Source organism: Salmo salar, chromosome 15 (assembly GCF_965601325.2).
Source record: "Salmo salar chromosome 15, fSalSal1, whole genome shotgun sequence".
NCBI classification, from domain to species: domain Eukaryota; kingdom Metazoa; phylum Chordata; class Actinopteri; order Salmoniformes; family Salmonidae; genus Salmo; species Salmo salar.
The window spans coordinates 58,258,704-58,277,158 of record NC_138305.1 but is presented as its reverse complement, the minus strand read 5'-3'; the positions used below and the strand labels follow the sequence as shown (position 1 = coordinate 58,277,158).

At 43.4% G+C, this 18,455-nt stretch overlaps 2 protein-coding genes and 1 non-coding gene across 6 annotated transcripts in view; 2 read left to right on the top strand and 1 right to left on the bottom strand.

The window, feature by feature from the left end:
* The first annotated feature begins 8,349 nt into the window (after positions 1-8,349).
* LOC106571560 (uncharacterized) lies at positions 8,350-13,517 on the top strand. 2 transcript variants are annotated; one of them, XM_014144742.3, is made up of 6 exons: positions 8,350-8,434; positions 10,010-10,020; positions 10,291-10,926; positions 11,180-11,268; positions 11,563-11,734; positions 12,637-13,517. In XM_014144742.3, the coding sequence occupies exons 2-6, from the start codon at positions 10,015-10,017 to the stop codon at positions 12,793-12,795; spliced, it is 1,062 nt and encodes a 353-aa protein (XP_014000217.1). In that variant the 5' UTR covers positions 8,350-8,434; positions 10,010-10,014; the 3' UTR covers positions 12,796-13,517. The 2 variants fall into 2 exon arrangements, with proteins under 2 accessions (XP_014000217.1, XP_014000216.1); XM_014144741.3 differs by having other exon boundaries at positions 10,243-10,926.
* Positions 13,039-13,114, top strand: trnaa-ugc (transfer RNA alanine (anticodon UGC)). The gene has a single exon. It is a non-coding gene; the product is annotated as a tRNA-Ala (tRNA).
* Position 13,518: 1 nt separating the features above from the next.
* LOC106571562 (mitogen-activated protein kinase-binding protein 1) overlaps positions 13,519-18,455 on the bottom strand; it is a 48,325-nt gene continuing 43,388 nt past the window's right edge. For all 3 annotated transcript variants that reach the window (XM_045695869.2, XM_014144748.3, XM_045695868.2), the window contains exon 32: positions 13,519-14,647. In XM_045695869.2, the coding sequence (XP_045551825.2) occupies positions 14,390-14,647 (258 nt within the window). In that variant the 3' untranslated portion in view covers positions 13,519-14,389. The remainder of the gene's footprint in view (positions 14,648-18,455) is intronic.

Below are 18,455 nucleotides of genomic sequence, written 5' to 3'. Positions count from 1 at the left end.
CAGTCAAAAATGTATCATAAGAAACAAGGTTTTGAAGTGTCTTTCCTAAATCTAGGAGATATAAAAAAAACTCTAAACTCGTTTTTTTTTACACATATTTAACCCCTTTTTGGGTAGGAACAAAACTACCTTCATACTTCCATTCGTTTTTTTAAAACCAGTACCGGTTACCTTCAGACGAGTCCCGTGAAACGTGTGGGGGATGTAGAGAAAAACGGAGTACATCATCGTGTTCGTGAGAATATCCCCTTTCCACAGTGGGGTCCCATTAGTTGGTAGACCAAACGGCTCGGACGCTACCAAACAGAGGTTGGCACATCGACAGTACTGACTTCAAACAAGTCTCCTGACACTTATTGGGGTCATAGAGAACACCATCGTGTTCGTGAGTGTTTCTCCTGGTCATGATAGTTTGGATGCTACAGACTATTTTCGGGATGTCTCATGGTCTGACAAACACCACTCTAACTCTGCCACCTTTTACCGCAGATGCGGAAGTGCGACACTGGCACTTCCAGTTAGGGTTAGGGTTAGGCACTTAGAAGAACATCTATCTCATCATTGCAGTTACATCATAGGGGTTATTCATATGGGCACAGAAGACATCAAACATACTTTCACTTTATTTTTTAAAGCTGCCCAGAGAGGATGTCGTTTTTATGGGCAGACTCATTCTGGGCATACTCATTCCATTCTGAGTTCTCCAGTATACAAGAAAGTACCTTTCCCAGCATTACTCCTGAACCTGTATAAGCACACATCAGCAACACCTGATCTGGTGCTGTGATTGTGTGCATCCCTAACATGTAATCAGTAATTAGTTAGATATCAGGGTGCAGAACCATAAATACTCCTGTAAACCAAACCTAGTCTAATTTGGGACAGCCTAGCCTCAACAGGCAGAATCATAAATACTCCTGTAAACCAAACCTAGTCTAATCTGGGACAGCCTAGCCTCAACAGGCAGAATCATAAATACTCCTGTAAACCAAACCTAGTCTAATCTGGGACAGCCTAGCCTCAACAGGCAGAATAATAAATACTCCTGTAAACCAAACCTAGTCTAATCTGGGACACCCTAGCCTCAACAGGCAGCCAGTTTAGTTCCGGAAAGCAGCTCCTGCCTATGTGAGTACATGGACTCACCTTCAATACTACCCTGATCAGCTTATTCTGGGCTATCTGGAGCTTCCCTTTCATAAACTTAGATAAGCCCCCAAACCAGAAAGTACAAGCGTAGTCAAAATGGCATTGAATGAGGGCAGTGGCTAGCACTTTCATGGAGTCCTAATCAAGCAGCTTGGACTTTCTTGCCAAAAACGTAGTCCTGGCATTAACCTTCCCTAGCACTTTATTGGCCATGCTCACACCTCCCAAGCTTCCATCAAGGATACATCCCAGGTAGCTAACAGAGGTAGGGATTTGTTATTTTGCTGTTGTTACCGTGGACACCGCTAATTTAGCTGTGAGTTAGTTTGACCATGACTTTCCACTCTCCACCATAAGGATCTACAGGAATTAGGGAGAAGATTGGATTAGATAAACAAATATTAGCGTTACAGAGTAGGGCTGTGACGGGCACGAAATTTCGTCAGCCCGTGATTGTCAAGCAAATAACTGTTGGTCTCACGGTAATTGGCCGTTAATTAACATAAACACATTTAGCATCTCATGTCTTCCACACATAGCCTACAAGCTACTGATGCAGACCTTTGGAACATCTACATTTTAAAAAGTATAATAAATCCATCTAATATAGCCTACACCTTCACTATAAATCTATTATTTATTTTAAACAGGTCTAAAGAAACATGATATGAAGAAAATGTAGTCTATTTCAGAAGAACAGAATAGAGTACTCTGAGTTGTTCTTATGTTAGGTCCTGATGTGGCTATGCCAAATGGTTGTGGGCAACATTAGTTCACTTAGCAGACAAGATGCTTAGAATTATGTGGCATTATTTTAAATGATTTCATAGTATGAAGAATACAACTGAACAAAGCTGAATAAAATATAAATATTTTCTCCAAACAATTTGAGGGAATGCGCATATGCGGCTATTCTGTGACAATGCTGTTAACAAAGAAATAGGTACTCCTATATGCTTAATTTAGAGTTATTAATGTAACTTTAGTTGTTCTACAAACTTTGGGCTATGTATTTTGATTGTTAATATATTGTAAGGCTGCATGATGAGATTCTAATGATGATTTGAAAAAAGTTGCTTGAAAGGCATGAGCTCTGCTTTGTTTTTTTGCGCAGGCTGTGCACACTTCATCAGTCTCTCATTCACAATTTGACAAGCACTTGATAATGCCTCGGATTTCACGGCGACATCCCTTTTGTGGCTGTAATGCCCCCTGAAAAAATCCATGCCTTTTGCGGCCAGTGGCCGTCGTGCCCTTGGACCGGAGTGCTGCATTGAGCCCTTCTCCCTGAGTGCTGCGCACTCCTAAGCACCTCTCACCCACCTGGCTCTCCATCACGTGATCGGGTCTTTCTCACAGGTTAAAAGTGAAGCCAGACACATTGGGGATGCAACTATGAATATTGAAGATATTGGAAGAACTGCCCACATTGACTTTTCATCAGCCAGCAAGATGAGTAGGCCAAAAAAACAGCAAAAGCACTAGCCTATGTCAATCTACTATCCCGCATAGTACAAAAGTCGACCTATTCTATTCTGTGCAATAAATTAATATTCCAAAACATAGTCTTGGACAGTTGTGGGATGCAATAGATCCCAAATTAATACAACCACTAGCATCAAAAAAACGTTTTACCCAATGTGGCTGACGCAACAGGTCAGAACGTTTAGCGTAAAATGTTGATCAACTATTGGGCTATTTCTTCACATTATAAGCACAGCAATACGCACATGGTAGTAGGCTATAAGCACTAATGTTCCTTTAGCAGAAAACACCATTATCAAAAGTGACCACAAATGCAATTATGCATGTAATGCTTTTATTATAAATGTGCGTTTTTTATGGTGAAAATTATCTTCCCCAAACTTGAAACTCACGCGCTGCTTATGTATGCCAGTTAGACTCTAAACCCCTTGTAAAGCAGATTAATGTGCTTAATTTTAAGAAGTTATTTGGCCACTTTAGTTGTGATACAAACCTTATCAAAACATATAGGACTATGGGCTAGGCTACATGAGGTGTGTGACTATAATTAGAAAAAGTTGTTAAAAAAAAGGTGATAGGCTAATATTGTCACCCATCAGACTATTCTTGATTTAATCTTTAATACATATAGTAAATAATATATGTGTGACATTTGTTTTGATTTAGAATGGACCATTATCATGCACCTGTCTCGGAACAGGGGCAGCGGAAAAAATACATGTCATCTATGCACTGGTCTCTCATGAAGTGTTTGATTAGATTTTCGAAGACATTTGCCTGATTGGTGTCACAGTTTTCCCCAGCCCCAGCTAACACACCTGACTCCAATAATCACCTAATCATGATCTTCAGTTTAGAATGCAATTTGATTAATCAGCTGTGTTTGCTAGGGATGGAGAAAAAGTGTGACACCGATCAGGCCCGCGAGGACTGGAGTTGCCCACCCCTGGATTAGAGGGACAACAGAGTTCTGAGTACCAGGCAGTTAGCAAGTTTGGTAGGCTACTAATGACCATCAGCAGCATCAGAGCTTGGAGAAGCCTAATTACCGTGACTAAACGGTCACGTGGAATTTGACTGCCTTCATGACTCTTGACCGCCGGTGTGGCGTTAATACGGTCACCACAGCCTTATTACAGATTACAGAAATGTAAAGGTAATTTCTGACTGAGCCGACATACGCAGCGTTTAAAGTGAATGCAGTCTCGCTGAAGCGGAAACATTGCCTTTAAACTTCAATCACGCTGTAAAGCTGAACTTCTGTGATGTGGATTGAATAGAGCCCTTAGTCGCCAGAAGTTAGGTGCAGGGGATTCCAATTAGCCTGATCCCAGATCTGCTTGCGATGTCTTGCCAACTCCTATGGTCATTGTTTGGCATGACAACATACAGCACAAAAGACAGCACAAAAAGCTGTTACCATGCTAGATTCCCATAGAGGTGGTCAGATGTTATAGGTGCTTCAAGGGGTTTCAATATCTACAGATAATCTGATCATGGATGGAGAGAAGGATTAGGATTGACACCTGGAACCAAACTCAATCTGAGAGATTATAGAAATCATTAAACATTGTTTATATTTTTTAGCTATCGATTTCATTCAGGTATTAAAATGAACATCTCCAAGAATAGCTTTTCTATGGGAGGGTTAACACTGTCATAACACTGTCATAACAATGAAATAACGATGACATAACTTTTACGTTGAGAGATGGATCAACAGAGTTGATTATGTTCATCACCGTTACCAGGAAACTGTTAGACTGGGCCCTCTTCTGTTGAGATACAGACTCAATGTAATGACACAGACTTTTCACCCTATCTGCGCAGGGAACCAAGCCCAGCTCTGACACAGTGGAGGTATCTGTCTGTTGTAATGACATTACTGTCCCTGGCACAGAGACCATGTCAGGGCATGTCAGGGAGTTGGTTAGTGTCTGTGAGACACAGTCTCATGACTGGCTGCTGAGCAATGAAGTCAACCATGTTACCCACAGCAGACTCAGAACCCGTCCCTTTGTTCGTTGCGTTTGGAAACGGGGGTATGCACGACAATGGGCACTGTTGTGCTAATTAATTGGTTACTGCTAACACCCACACACACACACGCACGCTTGCTTGCGCACACACGCACGTGCGCACACGCGCGCACACACACACACACACGTATACATAAAACACATACAACATAACCATACACAGACAAAATTCCCTGGTTTCTATGGCAACATTTCAATATTGTGTCAGTGTTGTGCTCTCTCTCTCTCTCTCTCTCTCTCTCTCTCTCTCTCTCTCTCTCTCTCTCTCTCTCTCTCTCTCTCTCTCTCTCTCTCTCTCTCTCTCTCTCTCTCTCTCTCGAAAAAGGGGTTTTGCATTCCAGCCACACCCATGACAATTTAAGAGCATCAACAGTGAAGTGCTTTTTTGATATTATAGGGACATTTTTATATAACCTATTTTGTTGTTGTAGTGGGGACAGTTACATGAGAACTTAAAAAAAACTATACTTTAAAGGTAATTCAACACATCAGGTATCCACTTCCTGTCAGAAAATGTCTCAGGGTTTTGCCTGCCAAATGAGTTCTGTTATACTCACAGACACCATTCAAACAGTTTTAGAAACTTTAGGGTGTTTTCTATCCATATATAATAAGTATATGCATATTCTAGTTACTGGGTAGGAGTGGTAACCAGATTAAATCGGGTATGTTTTTTATCCAGCCGTGAAAATACTGCCCCCTAGCCCCAACAGGTTAAGGAAAATGTTTACATATAATTGTTGTATTTATTTATATGTTTAGCTCACATAATTTAAAAGTATGCATTAGGTGTCTGTAATAGCGTAAACATGGCAAAAACAAATGTAGACATTAATAAATGCATTTTTATAGCTTCCCAAATATTTTTTTCATTGGTGGGGGGCTGCCAAAATTGAGGCATGGTTGCTTCGAAACTGCGCCCCCTGTCAGTTATTGAGTGTATATATACAGTGCTGTCAGAAAGTATTCACGCATTACGTTTTCCATATTTTGTTGTGTTACAAAGTGGTATGAATGAAATAGATTTAATTGTCATTTTTTTGGTCAACGATCTACACAAAATACTCTGTAATGTCAAAGTGTAAGAAAAATTCACCTTTGACAGCGATTACAACTGTGAGTCTTTCTAGGTAAGTCTGTAAGAGCGTTGCACACCTGGATTATTCAATATTTGCATATTCTTCTTTAAATAATTCTTCAAGCTCTGTCAAGTTGGTTGTTGATCATTGCTAGAATGCCATTTTCAAGTCTTGACAAATATTTTCTAGACGATTTAAGTCAAAACTGTTACAAGGCCACTCAGGAACGTCCAATGTTGTTTTGGTAAGCAACTCCCGTGTATATTTGGCCTTGTGTTTTAGATTATTGTCCTGTTGAAAGGTGAATTTGTCTCCCAGTGTCTGTTGGAAAGCAGAACTGGGTTTTCCTTTAGGATTTCGCCTGTGCTTAGCTCTATTCCATTTATTTTTTATAGTAAAACGTTCAAGTCCATGCCGAAGACAAGCATACACATAACATGATGCAGACACCACCATGCTTGAAAATATGAATAGTGGTACTCAGTGATGTGTCGTGATGGATTTGCCCCAAACACTTTGTATTCAGGAAATAAAGTTAATTTCATTTCCATGTTTTTTTGCAGTTTTACTTTAGTGCCTTTTTGCAAACAGGATGCATGTTTTGGAATATGTTTTATTCTGTACAGGCTTCCTTCTTTTCAGTCTGTCAGTTAGGTTAGTATTGTGTAGTCACTACAATGTTGTTGATCCATCCTCAGTTTTCTCCTATCACAACCATTAAACTCTCTAACTGTTTTAAAGTCCCCATTGGCCTCAAGGTGAAATCACTGAGCGGTTTCCTTCCTCTCCGGCAACTGAGTTAAGGACACCTGTATTTTTGAAGTGACTGGGTGTATTGATATGCCATCCAAAGTGTAATTCATAACTTCACCATGCTCAAAGGGTGGAGCAGTGGTCATAATTCACTGCATGTCAGAGCTAGAGCCATCACTATCAGACCCTGGTTTGATCCCGGGCTGTATCACAACCGGTTGTGACCGGGAGTCCCATTGGGCGGCGCACAATTGGCCCAGTGTCGTCCGGGTTAAGGGAGGGCTTGGCTGGTGTAGGCCGTCATTGTAAATAAGAATTTGTTCTTTACTGAATTGCCTAGTTAAAAAATGGGATATTCAACGCCTGCTTTTTACATTTTTACCCATCTGCCAAAAGGTGCCCTTCTTTGCAAGGCATTGGAAAACCTCCCTGGTCTTTGTGGTTGAATCTGTGTTAGAAATTCCCTGCTCGACTGAGGGATCTTACAGATAGTTGTATGTGTGGGCTACAGAGATGAGGTAGTCATACAAAAATCATGTTAAACACTATTATTAGTGTATACTATACATTTCTGTGGAGAATGGCCCTACCCCTCACCCTTCGATCCATCAGGTCCCAGACGTGCTCAATGGGATTGAGACCTGGGCTCTTCGATGGCCATGGCAGAACACTGACATTCCTGTTTTGCAGGAAATCACGCACAGAATGAGCAGTATGGTTGGTGGCATTGTCATGCTGGAGGGTCATGTCAGGATGAGCCTGCAGGAAGGGTACCACATGAGGGAGGAGGATGTCTTCCCTGTAACGCACAGCGTTGAGATTGCCTGCAATGACAACAAGCTCAGTCCGATGATGCTGTGACACACCGCCCCAGACCATGACGGACCCTCCACCTCCAAATCAATCCCGCTCCAGATTACAGGCCTCGGTGTAACGCTCATTCCTTCAACGATAAACGCGAATCCAACCATCACCCCTGCTGAGAAAAAAACGCGACTCGTCAGTGAAGAGCACTTTTTTCCAGTCCTGTCTGGTCCAGCGACGGTGGGTTTGTGCCCATAGGCGACGTCGTTGCCGGTGGTGTCTGGTGAGGACCTGCCTTACAACAGGCCTACAAGCCCTCAGTCCAGCCTCTCTCAGCCTATTGCGGACAGTCTGAGCACTGATGGAGGGATTGTACATTCCTGGTGTAACTCGGGCAGTTGTTGTTGCCATCCTGTACCTGTCCCGCAGGTGTGATGTTCGGATGTACCGATCCTGTCCGTCCTGTCTCCCTGTAGCACTGTCTTAGGCATCTCACGGTACGGACATTGTAATTTATTGCCCTGGCCACATCTGCAGTCCTCATGCCTCCTTGCAGCATGCCTAATGCACGTTCACGCTGATGAGCAGGGACCCTGGGCATCTTTCTTTTGGTGTTTTTCAGAGTCAGTAGAAAGGCCTCTCTTGTGTCCTAAGTTTTCATAACTGTGACCTTAATTGCCTATCTGTAAGCTGTTAGTGTCTTAACGATCGTTCCACAGGTGCATCGTCAATAATTGTCTATGGTTCATTGAACATGCATGGGAAACAATGTTTAAACCCTTTACAATGAAGAGCTGTGAAGTTATTTGGATTTTTACAAATTATCTTTGAAAAGACAGGGTCCTGAAAAAGGGACGTTTCTTTTTTTTTCTGAGTTTAGTTATCTGCTTTTAGTAAGATTGAAGAACATAGTTTGATAAGGGAGATTTTATGACAGGGAATCTTTCCCCGCGGGCGTGGTTCTTCCAGGAGAGTTGGGAGTGGCCTAATGAAAAAGGGAAGGTATAAAGGAGGTCATAAATATGTGTGTGTGGATTCCTGCTGTAGCTGTCTAGCTGTCACCTCAACAACCCAGCAACAATCTGGTTCTACAGTGTTACACCTGAGAAGCGCAGTGAATAACAGGTAACGTAACGTTGTATTCATTTATGTCTAGAGACTGAGTTTGAGATTGTATTGTCCCATTGGTTTAGAGCTCTTATCGTGTTTTTATTTTTTTACTGTGTTGCAATTTTAAATAAAGTTTAGCTCCAGCTGTGCAGAATCATATTTCATGATACAGCGAAGGGGAAAGGGGATACCTAGTCAGTTGCACAACTGAATGCATTCAACCATAATGTGTTTTCCATATTTAACCCAACCCCTCTGAATCAGAGAGGTGCGGGGGGCTGCCTTAATCAACATCCATGTCATCAGCGCCCAGGGAGCATTTAATGTTGGGGGTTAACTGCATTGCTCAAGGGCAGAACGGCAGATTTTTCCACCTTGACGGCTCAGAGATTTGAACCAGCGACCTTTCAGTTACTGGCCAATGTGCTTAACCGCTAGGCTAGTGAGGGAATATTCCAATTAAGTTATGGCTGATCTCTGACCTTGGTTAGCCCTCCCCAAAAGTTGGTGCTTGCTCTGCTCTGCAGCCGAGCCAATTTAGTCCTGGGCTAAAGGTTGATGTTATCCCACTTTAGAGTGTGCTATGCTGCAGTCCAAAAGTTCTTCTTTGTCAAACCAACCTTTTGCAGTGTGAAAAGTCCTGGCATATAGAGTGAAACTAACATCAATTCTGGCTGAATCGAAAAATGAATTGTGCAACATTTTCAATGAGAGAAATTAGACATGTTCAGCATGCTGTTTGAAAACATGTTTTAATTATTGTAAATAAATATTTGTGCTGATCTATGGAATGTTCAAAAGTAGCTACTGAGCAAAATAATATATATATATGACTAAGAACTCTAAGACATTACGGCTTGAATGTCCCATTCTGAATGACAAAGAAATATACAAAGCAAATATGTTAAACTGAATTGTTGCTTCTTATAGTAGCTGCTGAGAAAAGGTAATCAACTTATTTGGGCATGACTGCAGTTATGGTTTGGAGGCCTATTATGGGATGGTAGCCTATCTTATACTACGCATCCATATCATACTTGCGGTCATGTTATAGTCTATAAGACAAAGACAATGCACAGCAAATACAAGACTAGTCTGAGGGCAGGTAATCAGGTTATGATGTAATTGGTGAGTAGCTATCTGTGGAATCTGCTGTGGCAGGAGGAGAGGACAGTCACTTGTGTGACTGTGGCAGAATGATTACAGACAACAGATTCACAGTTCCATACACATTCCTTACAAAGGGCTTTATTATGCATTAGATGCCATATTATGTCCATTTCCTCCAAGTATTACAATGGTCTTTAGGGTGGCCTTCTACCTTCATACTCTGTCTATGAGTAGTGTGGGACTTGGTCTACAATAATACAGAGATGTGAGCCAATTTGAATTCACTAAGGAATGTTTCCAAACTCCAAACTTTTTTCTGAGCTATCAGTTGGTAACTTGAACTGAATGCCCGATGATCTGACAGTGGTGATTTGCTAGAGAGATTTTGTTTCTGCTGTTAGGGGACCATGGCTGCAACACTGCTTCCGTTTCTGATGAAGATAAAAAATCGTAGTGATGCTGTTCTCTCTTTACTTACAGATACTATGGAAGTAAGTACCTCACCTCCTCCAACCTCTACACTGACAACTAACGACTGAGAACTATCCCTGAAAGGAACTGTCTCAGTATTCTTGAAATATTGTGTGGAAATAGTCTCTGTGTCTGTGTGTCTGTATGTATGGGAGTGTGTGCATGAGTGTTGGTGCCAGTGTGCATGTGTGTATCTTTGACGGTGTGTGTGTGTATTAATCTTGACCCCCCCCCCCCCCCAGCTCTCTGATGCTTTGTGTGGCTGTCCGTCCTCTGGTTATACCCCCCAGGGAAGCAACGGTATCTGGCCCAGTCAGAAGCAACCAGGGGGTCTTGTCTGGTCGACACAGCCTGGCCAACAGCCCACCCAACCCCAGGCCATGCCCTGCTTTCCTGGGCAGCCCAGCACCCCCTGCTGGCCTGGTCCACAACCATCCCAACCAGCCCCAGCTCCGGCTCAACCTCAGCCTATGCCCTGTTTTCCTGGGCAGCCCAACACCCCCTGCTGGCCTGGGCAACAGCCATCCCAACCAGCCCCAGCTCCAACCCAAAACTGGAACTGGCCTGGTCCGCAACCATCCCAACCAGCCCCAGCTCCATCCCTAAACTGGCCAGGTCCCCAACCACAACCACCCCAACCAGCCCCAGCCCATCCCTGCCAGCCATGCTGGCCTGGACCCCATCCCCAGCCTCTCCAATTCCAGCCTCAGCCTGCACCCCAGCCTATGCCCCAGCATTTTCAACCTCAAGGCCCAGCTCTGATTCAAGCCCAGGCCCAGGGCCCCAGTCAGCCTAGTGTCCCAGGGTGGCCAGTCCCAGGCCTTAGCCCAAGCATTAACCCAGGGTCTGGATGGCCATTAGGCCCTGGTCAGGACACAGATGGCTTCACACCTGCTCCACAGTGGAATCCGACACCAGCTGGACTGGTGAGAGACAAGGAGGGAGGGAAGGAGGTTTCCAAATCAAATGTTATTGGTCACATACACATGGTTAACAGATGTTAATGCGAGTGTAGCGAAATGCTTGTGCTTCTAGTTCCGACCACGCGGTAATATCTAACAAGTAATCTAACAATTTCACAACAGTGGATGTGGAAGGAAGGAGGAAATGTGCAATAAATTGTGTTGGTGTGAAGTCAGAGCCATATCCTAAATGTCAGTGTGTTGTGTTGGTGTATAGAGCGTGCCCTACAACCTGAACCTACAAAGAGGCATCTACGACAAGATGATGATCACCATCATGGGCCGGGTCAAACCAAATGCTAAGCAGTGAGTTCATCAACTACCATAGTCTACTATGGTCTTTGCTGTTTACTAGGATTAATAAGATCCCTGAGAGACCCAGTGTAAGCCTTGGATGCTCTACACATCACTTGTATGTTACATGAACAACTGTTAACATGCGTGTCATTTCGTAAAGTTGATTGTTCTGAGCATGTCAGCTGCCTTCGTCTGATGACAGTGGCTTGTTTTCACTGCCTAATGTCTTGACCTATCCTATTATCAATCTGAGCAATTAAACATCCTTTTCGCTAATTTTTTTTTGGTTGTATCCCCCTCCAGGTTCACAGTCAACTTCCTGCGAGGTAAAGACATCACCTTCCACCTCAACCCTCGGTTCAATGAGGGGGGCAAGCAGGCAGTGGTGAGGAACACCAAGGTGGGAGAGCGCTGGGGGAAGGAGGAGAGGCACACACAGGGAGGCTTCCCCTTCATGGCTGGACAGTCCTTCGAGGTCAGTGGGAATATTCATTACAGCAGTGCAACTGTAGCCCCTACTGTACTGACTAATAAAAGGAATATAGAAAAGTGTGTTTACTATCATTATTAAGTGTAGAACGATGGTTAGTTGTTTTTATTGATCTCTACTAGTTAAGGTTAGTACAGGGATAAAGTACTGTAACTAAAGTAGGTTATAGATCAGCACTGTGGGATATCCTCTCTCTGAAGCACTGTCTGGTGAAAGCTTTGGTTGAATGCAGAGTCTATGTACTGTTGAGTGTCCGAGAGGTAGTCAGATGTACCTTTCAGGGATCTTTATCGAACCAGGCTATTTTGCAAAGACAATCTGGTTTAAAGCTGCAACATGTCACTTTTGGGGCAACCCGACCAAATTCACATACAAATGTGTTATAGATCTGTCATTCTCATTGAAAGCAAGTCTCAGAAGCGGTAGATCTATGCACTATTTCTATGCTTTTAGTTCTAAAGTTGATTTTTTTTTGTATTTTGGCCTACTTTGGTTTTGTATAGCAGCTTCAAAAAAATACAATATTTTTGCTTTTTGAAAAGATATTTCACCGTGGTTTAGATGCAGAGGTGGTCAGTGGCACCTGAATTGGGGAGAACGGCTCATAGTAATGAATGGAACAGAGTGAATGGAATGGTATCGAACGCATCAAACACATGGTTTTCATGTGTTTGATACCATTCCATTAGTTCCATTCCAGCCATTATAATGAGCCGTGCTCCTCTCAGCAGCCTCCTGTGTTAAGATCGTACAATGATTCTCTACACTATACTTGCTTGTTTTGTCACAAACTGAAATTAGGCAAACTATTCGAATTTTAGCAACCAGGAACTGACGGAGTGATTTCTGCACAGCGCATCTTTAAGAGTGTTCGTCTTTCCTTTCAGATGAAGATTCTGGTTACGTCAGGGGAGTTCAAGGTGGCCTTGAACGGAGCTCAGCTGTTTGAGTTCAAACACCGCGTCAGAGAACTCAACCAGATCGATCGCATCAACATCCTCCATGATGTCATCCTCACCTACGTCAACGTAGACACAATACCTTGACATCAATATACAGTATATAACACCCAGCATAGGCTACATGCATAACATGGCATCAATCTGCATTTGTCTTTGCACCTGTTTTACAATGATGAGCTGTACACTTAAACCACATTAATTCCCACTAACAAACACTCCATCTGCAAATGTGTGTAATGTTAAAGGCCTAAGGATTCAACAATGCCATTTAATTGTAATTCTTATATTTCATATAACTATTTTCTGTTGAATGTCTATATAAATCCCGGTCCCGTGTGGCTCAGTTGGTAGAGCATGGTGTTTGCAACGCCAGGGTTGTGGGTTCGATTCCCACGGGGGACCAGTACGGAGAAAAAAAAATTATGAAATGCATGTATTCACTACTGTAAGTCGCTCTGGATAAGAGCGTCTGCTAAATGACTAAAATGTAAATCAACATACTTTATGACTTTGAACTGACTAAAGATATCCGTAGTTACAGAACGTCTCTATAGGAGAGGATTCAGCGTTTTAGAATCCAACCAGCTGGGTTAACTTTTGCCACTGTAAATAAGAAAATAAGTTGGTAGAGCATGGCGCTTGCAACACCAGGGTTGTGGGTTCAATTCCCATGGGGGATCAGTATGGTAAAAAAGTATGAAAAGGTATGCACTCACTACTGTAAGTCGCTCTGGATAAGAGCACCTGCTAAATGACTAAAATGTAAATGTAAATTTGTATGAAATAAAACCATTAAATTGAATGAAGTTACATTTTAAATATTTTATTGTATCAGACCTCTCATACAACTGCAATATCAAGACAGGCTTGACAATCAACTCAACGCACACAAACAAAATCACATTCACACACACACAACACTCACAATGAAACCAGGGGAAATTAAGCATAGATTCAAAAACAGGTAGAGTAAGACAAACAGTATGATCATTGAGAAAAGTCAGTGCCATTGCACAATTACAGTGAATGTAAACATGTCTACCCTTGCCGTGCAAGCTACATTTTTTTGGAGAATTCAGTTAAAAGGATAAAACAGGCATAAAGGATTTATGGCCACTATTTTCTTAGGGAAAACCCATGTCATTTTCTCCCCTCAACAGTGGATAGGACATGACATTCGCCCACAGTGCAGTCCCAGCATTCATTCATTTTCCCTTCCTTCCTTCCTTCCTTCATTCATTCATTCCCATCATCATTACTCCCTTCATTAATCCCTACATCCATTCAAAATCAAATAAAAATCTAATCAGAGTTTATTTGTTACGTGCAAGGATAAAGCAGGTGTAAAAAGTACAGTGAAACAATTGCTTACAAGTTCTTCCTCAACGTTGCAATAATACTGAGTCATATAAAAGAAATACACACAAGACATTTTTAAAAGTACACATGAGAATCTTAAATGTAATTCATTCTTAACCAATTTGTCTATCGTCACTCTATTTAATGTTTTCTTTTTGCAATTTTATTAACCTTTCTATGAGGAAGTGTCTGGTTCTCATTGTCCTTATGATTTGTTGATTACCGAGCGATTCCTGTCTGTGTGTATTTTCATATGTGTAATATGCATTTAATTCATATACATGTCTGCTTGTATGCATCTTCTGTGTATGTATCCTTTTTAGATCTTGTTGTCCAGTCTCTTCTCCACTGACTTTAGTAAGAGCTCAGAATACTGCTGCAGGAGAGCCAATGTCCTGTCCCCCTCACCTTTGACCCCTACCTCCCCTCTCATTGCTACCTCCCCCCTGAGCCCTTTACTTCTATGTACAAGGTGAGGGAGGGAGTCTAGTTCAGTCTTCACTGTTCCCAGAGCCTCAAACAGAACCGTCTCCATCTCCTGCTGCTCTGCATTAACCTCTGACCCACTGCTCAGCACCTGGAGAGAAACATGACATACTTTACTGTAAATACACAAGGTATAAACACACACAGATGCACACCCACACGCCGAATACAACAGGTGTAGACTTTACAGTGAAATGCTTACTTACAAGCCCTTAACCAACAATGCAGTTTTAAGAAAAATATTTACTAAATAAAAGTACAAAAATAAAAAAGCAACAATAAAGAGGCTATATACAAGGGGTACCGGTTCCCGAGTCAATGTGCGTGGGTACAGGTTAGTCGAGGTAATATGTACATGTAGGTAGGGGTAAAGTGACTATGCATAGATAACCAGAGAGTAGCAGCAGCTTAAGAGAGGGGGTGGCGGGGGACAATGCAAAAAGTCTGGGCAGCCATTTGATTAGCTGTTCGGGAGTCTTATGGTTTGGGGGTAGAAGCTGTTAAGAAGCCTTTTGGACCTAGACTTGGCGCTCCGGTACCGCTTGCCGTGCGGTAGCAGAGAGAACAGTCTATGACTAGGGTGACTGGCATCTTTGGCAATTTTTAGGGCCTTCCTCTGACACTGCCTGGTATAGAGGTCCTGGATGGCAGAAGTCTTGGCCCCAGTGATGTACTGGGCCGTACGCACTACCCTCTGTAATGCCTTGAGTTCGGAGGCCGAGCAGTTGCCATACCAGGCAGTGATGCAACCAGTCAGGATGCTCTCGATGGTGCAGCTGTAGAACGTTTTGAGGATCTGAGGACCCATGCCAAATCTTTTCAGTCTCCTGAGGGGAAATAGTTGTGCCCTCTTCACGACTGTCTTGGTGTGTTTGGACCATGTTAGTTTGTTGGTGATTTGGAGAATGGGGGAATGCTCGGCCCTCCTTTTCCTGTTGTATACAAATCATCTCTTTTGTCCTGATCATGTTGAGGGAAAGGTTGTTGTCCTGGCACCACACTTTCTGGTCATTGACCTCCTCCATATAGGCTCTCATTGTCGTTGATGATCAGGCCTACCACCGTTGTGTTGACGGAAAACTTAAAAGAGGGTGTTGGAGTCGTGCTAGGCCACGCAGTCATGGGTGAACGAGTACAGGAGGGGACTAAGCACGCACCCCTAAGGGGCCCCCGCGTTGAGGATCAGCATGGCAGATGTGTTGTTCCCTACCCTTACCACCTGGGGGCAGCCCGTCAGGAAGTCCAGGATCCAGTTGCAGAGGGATGTGTTCAGCCCCAGAGTCCTTAGCTTAGTGATGAGCTTTGAGGGCATATGGTGTTGAATGCTGAGCTGTAGTAAATGAACAGCCTTCTGACGTAAGTGTTCCTTTTGTCCAGGTGGGAAAGGGCAGTGTTGAGTGCAATAGAGATTGCGTCATCTGTGGATCTGTTGGGGCGGTATGCAAATTGGAGTGGGTCTAGGGTTTCTGGGATGATGGTGTTGATGTGAGCCATGACCAGCCTTTCAAAGCACTTCAGGCTACAGACGTAAAGGTCGGTAGTCATTTAGGCAGGTTACCTTGGTGTTCTTGGGCACAGGGACTATGGTGGTCTGCTTGAAACATGTAGGCATTACAGACTCAGCCAGGGACAGGTTGAAAATGTCAGGGAAGACACTTGCCAGATGGTCAGCGAATGCTCGGAGTACACGTGCTGGTAATCCGTCTGGCCCTGCGGCCTTGTGAATGTTGACCTGTTTAAAGGTCTTACTCACATCTGCTATGGCGAGCATGATCACACAGTTGTCCGGAACAGCTGGTGCTCCCATGCATGCTTCAGTGTTGCTTGCCTCGAAGCGCACATAGAATTAATTTAGCTTGTCTGGTAGGCTTGTGTCACTCCGCAGCTCGTGGCTGGGCATCCCTTTGTAGTCCGTAATAGTTTGCAAGCCCTGCCACATCCGACGAGCGTTGGAGCCGGTGTAGTAGGATTCAATCGTAGTCCTGTATTTATGCTTTGCCTGTTTCATGGTTCATCTGATTGCATAGCGGGATTTCTTATAAGCGTCCGGGTTAGAGTCCGCTCCTTGAAAGCGGTAGCTCAACCCTTTAGCTCAGTGCAGATGTTGCCTGTAATCCATTGCTTCTGCCTGGGGAATGTACGTATGGTCACTGTGGGGACAACGTCATCAATGCACTTATTGATGAAGCCGGTGACTGATGTGGTATACTCCTCAATGCCATCGGATGAGTCCCGGAACATTTTCCAGTCTGTGCTAGCAAAACAGTCCTGTAGCTTAGCATCTGCATCATCTGACCCCTTCCGTATTGAGCGAGTCACTGGTACTTCCTGTTTTAGTTTTTGCTTGTAAGCAGGAATCAGGCCGTAGAATTATGTTCAGACTTGGCGAATGGAGGGCGTGGGAGAACTCTGTATGCGTCTCTGTGTGTGGAGTAAAGGTTGTCTAGAGCAGTGATTTTCAACTGGGGGGGGGAGTCGCAACTGACTTTACACAACGTTACCGCTATATACAGGCGTGCGTGCAGTGCATGGCTTATTGTTGCTGACTTTACACGTGCAGCGCATCCGCAGTAATGAAATGGCTAGCTACGTTCGGACTCAAGAGGGTTTTCACGCTGAACATACTCACTGACCAATACAATAATGTTCTCACCCCACACGCACACACTGATACAATAAAAATGTCATTCTGCAACATTGTTTTGTTTTAAATGTGACACGTCCAATCAGATAATACAGATATTTTTGGACAGCTAGCTTGGTTGACAGCTAACAATGCAGATGTGCAGGCATTGCACATGTGGATAGTTAGCTGTCACTTATGTCATGTAGGCTAGCTGTCGGAGTAAAATCATGGACAAGTTTTTTTTAAACGTGCAGCTTTTTCTTCATCTACTGCTGCTTCCAATGTCAACAACCAGGCAGACAACCCGGTCCCTTTCAAGAAGAGAAAATACTACCACTGACTTCAAATGGGGTTTTACATATACAGTATTTGATCCCCTGCTGATTTCGTACGTTTGCCCACTTACAAAGAAATGATCAGTCTATAATTTTAATGGTTTGTTTATTTGAACAGTGAGAGACAGAACAACAACAACAAAAAATCCAGAAAAACGCATGTCAAAAATGTTATAAAATTATTTGCATTTTAATGAGGGAAATAAGTATTTGACCCCTCTGCAAAACATGACTTAGTACTTGGTGGCAAAACCCTTGTTGGCAATCACAGAGGTCAGACGTTTTTTGTAGTTGGCCACCAGTTTTGCACACATCTCGGGGTGCTGTGCAGATCTTCTCCAAGGCATTAAAGTTTCGAGGCTGACGTTTGGCAAATCGAACCTTCAGCTCCCTCCACAGATTTTCTATGGGATTAAGGTCTGGAGACTGGCTAGGCCACTCCAGGACCTTAATGTGCTTCTTCTTGAGCCACTCCTTTGTTGCCTTGGCTGTATGTTTTGGGTCATTGTCATGCTGGAATACCCATCCACGACCCATTTTCAATGCCCTGGCTGAGGGAAGGAGGTTCTCACCCAAGATTTGACGGTACATGGCCCCGTCCATCGTCCATTTGATGCGGTGAAGTTGTCCTGTCCCCTTAGCAGAAAAACACCCCCAAAGCATAATGTTTCCACCTCCATGTTTGACGGTGGAGATGGTGTTCTTGGGGTCATAGGCAGCATTCCTCCTCCTCCAAACACAGCGAGTTGAGTTGATGTCAAAGAGCTCCATTTTGGTCTCATCTGACCACAACACTTTCACCCAGTTGTCCTCCGAGTCATTCAGATGTTCATTGGCAAACTTCAGATGTGCATGTATATGTATTCTTGAGCAGGGGGACCTTGCGGGCGCTGCAGGATTTCAGTCCTTCACGGCGTAGTGTGTTACCAATTGTTTTC

Bases quoted from the DNA above. Each gene is read 5' to 3' on its own strand.
- LOC106571560 (XM_014144741.3), top strand. The intron at 10,927-11,179 runs GTGAGAGACAAG...GTTGGTGTATAG, and splicing joins ATCCGACACCAGCTGGACTG to AGCGTGCCCTACAACCTGAA. The intron at 11,269-11,562 runs GTGAGTTCATCA...ATCCCCCTCCAG, and splicing joins GTCAAACCAAATGCTAAGCA to GTTCACAGTCAACTTCCTGC.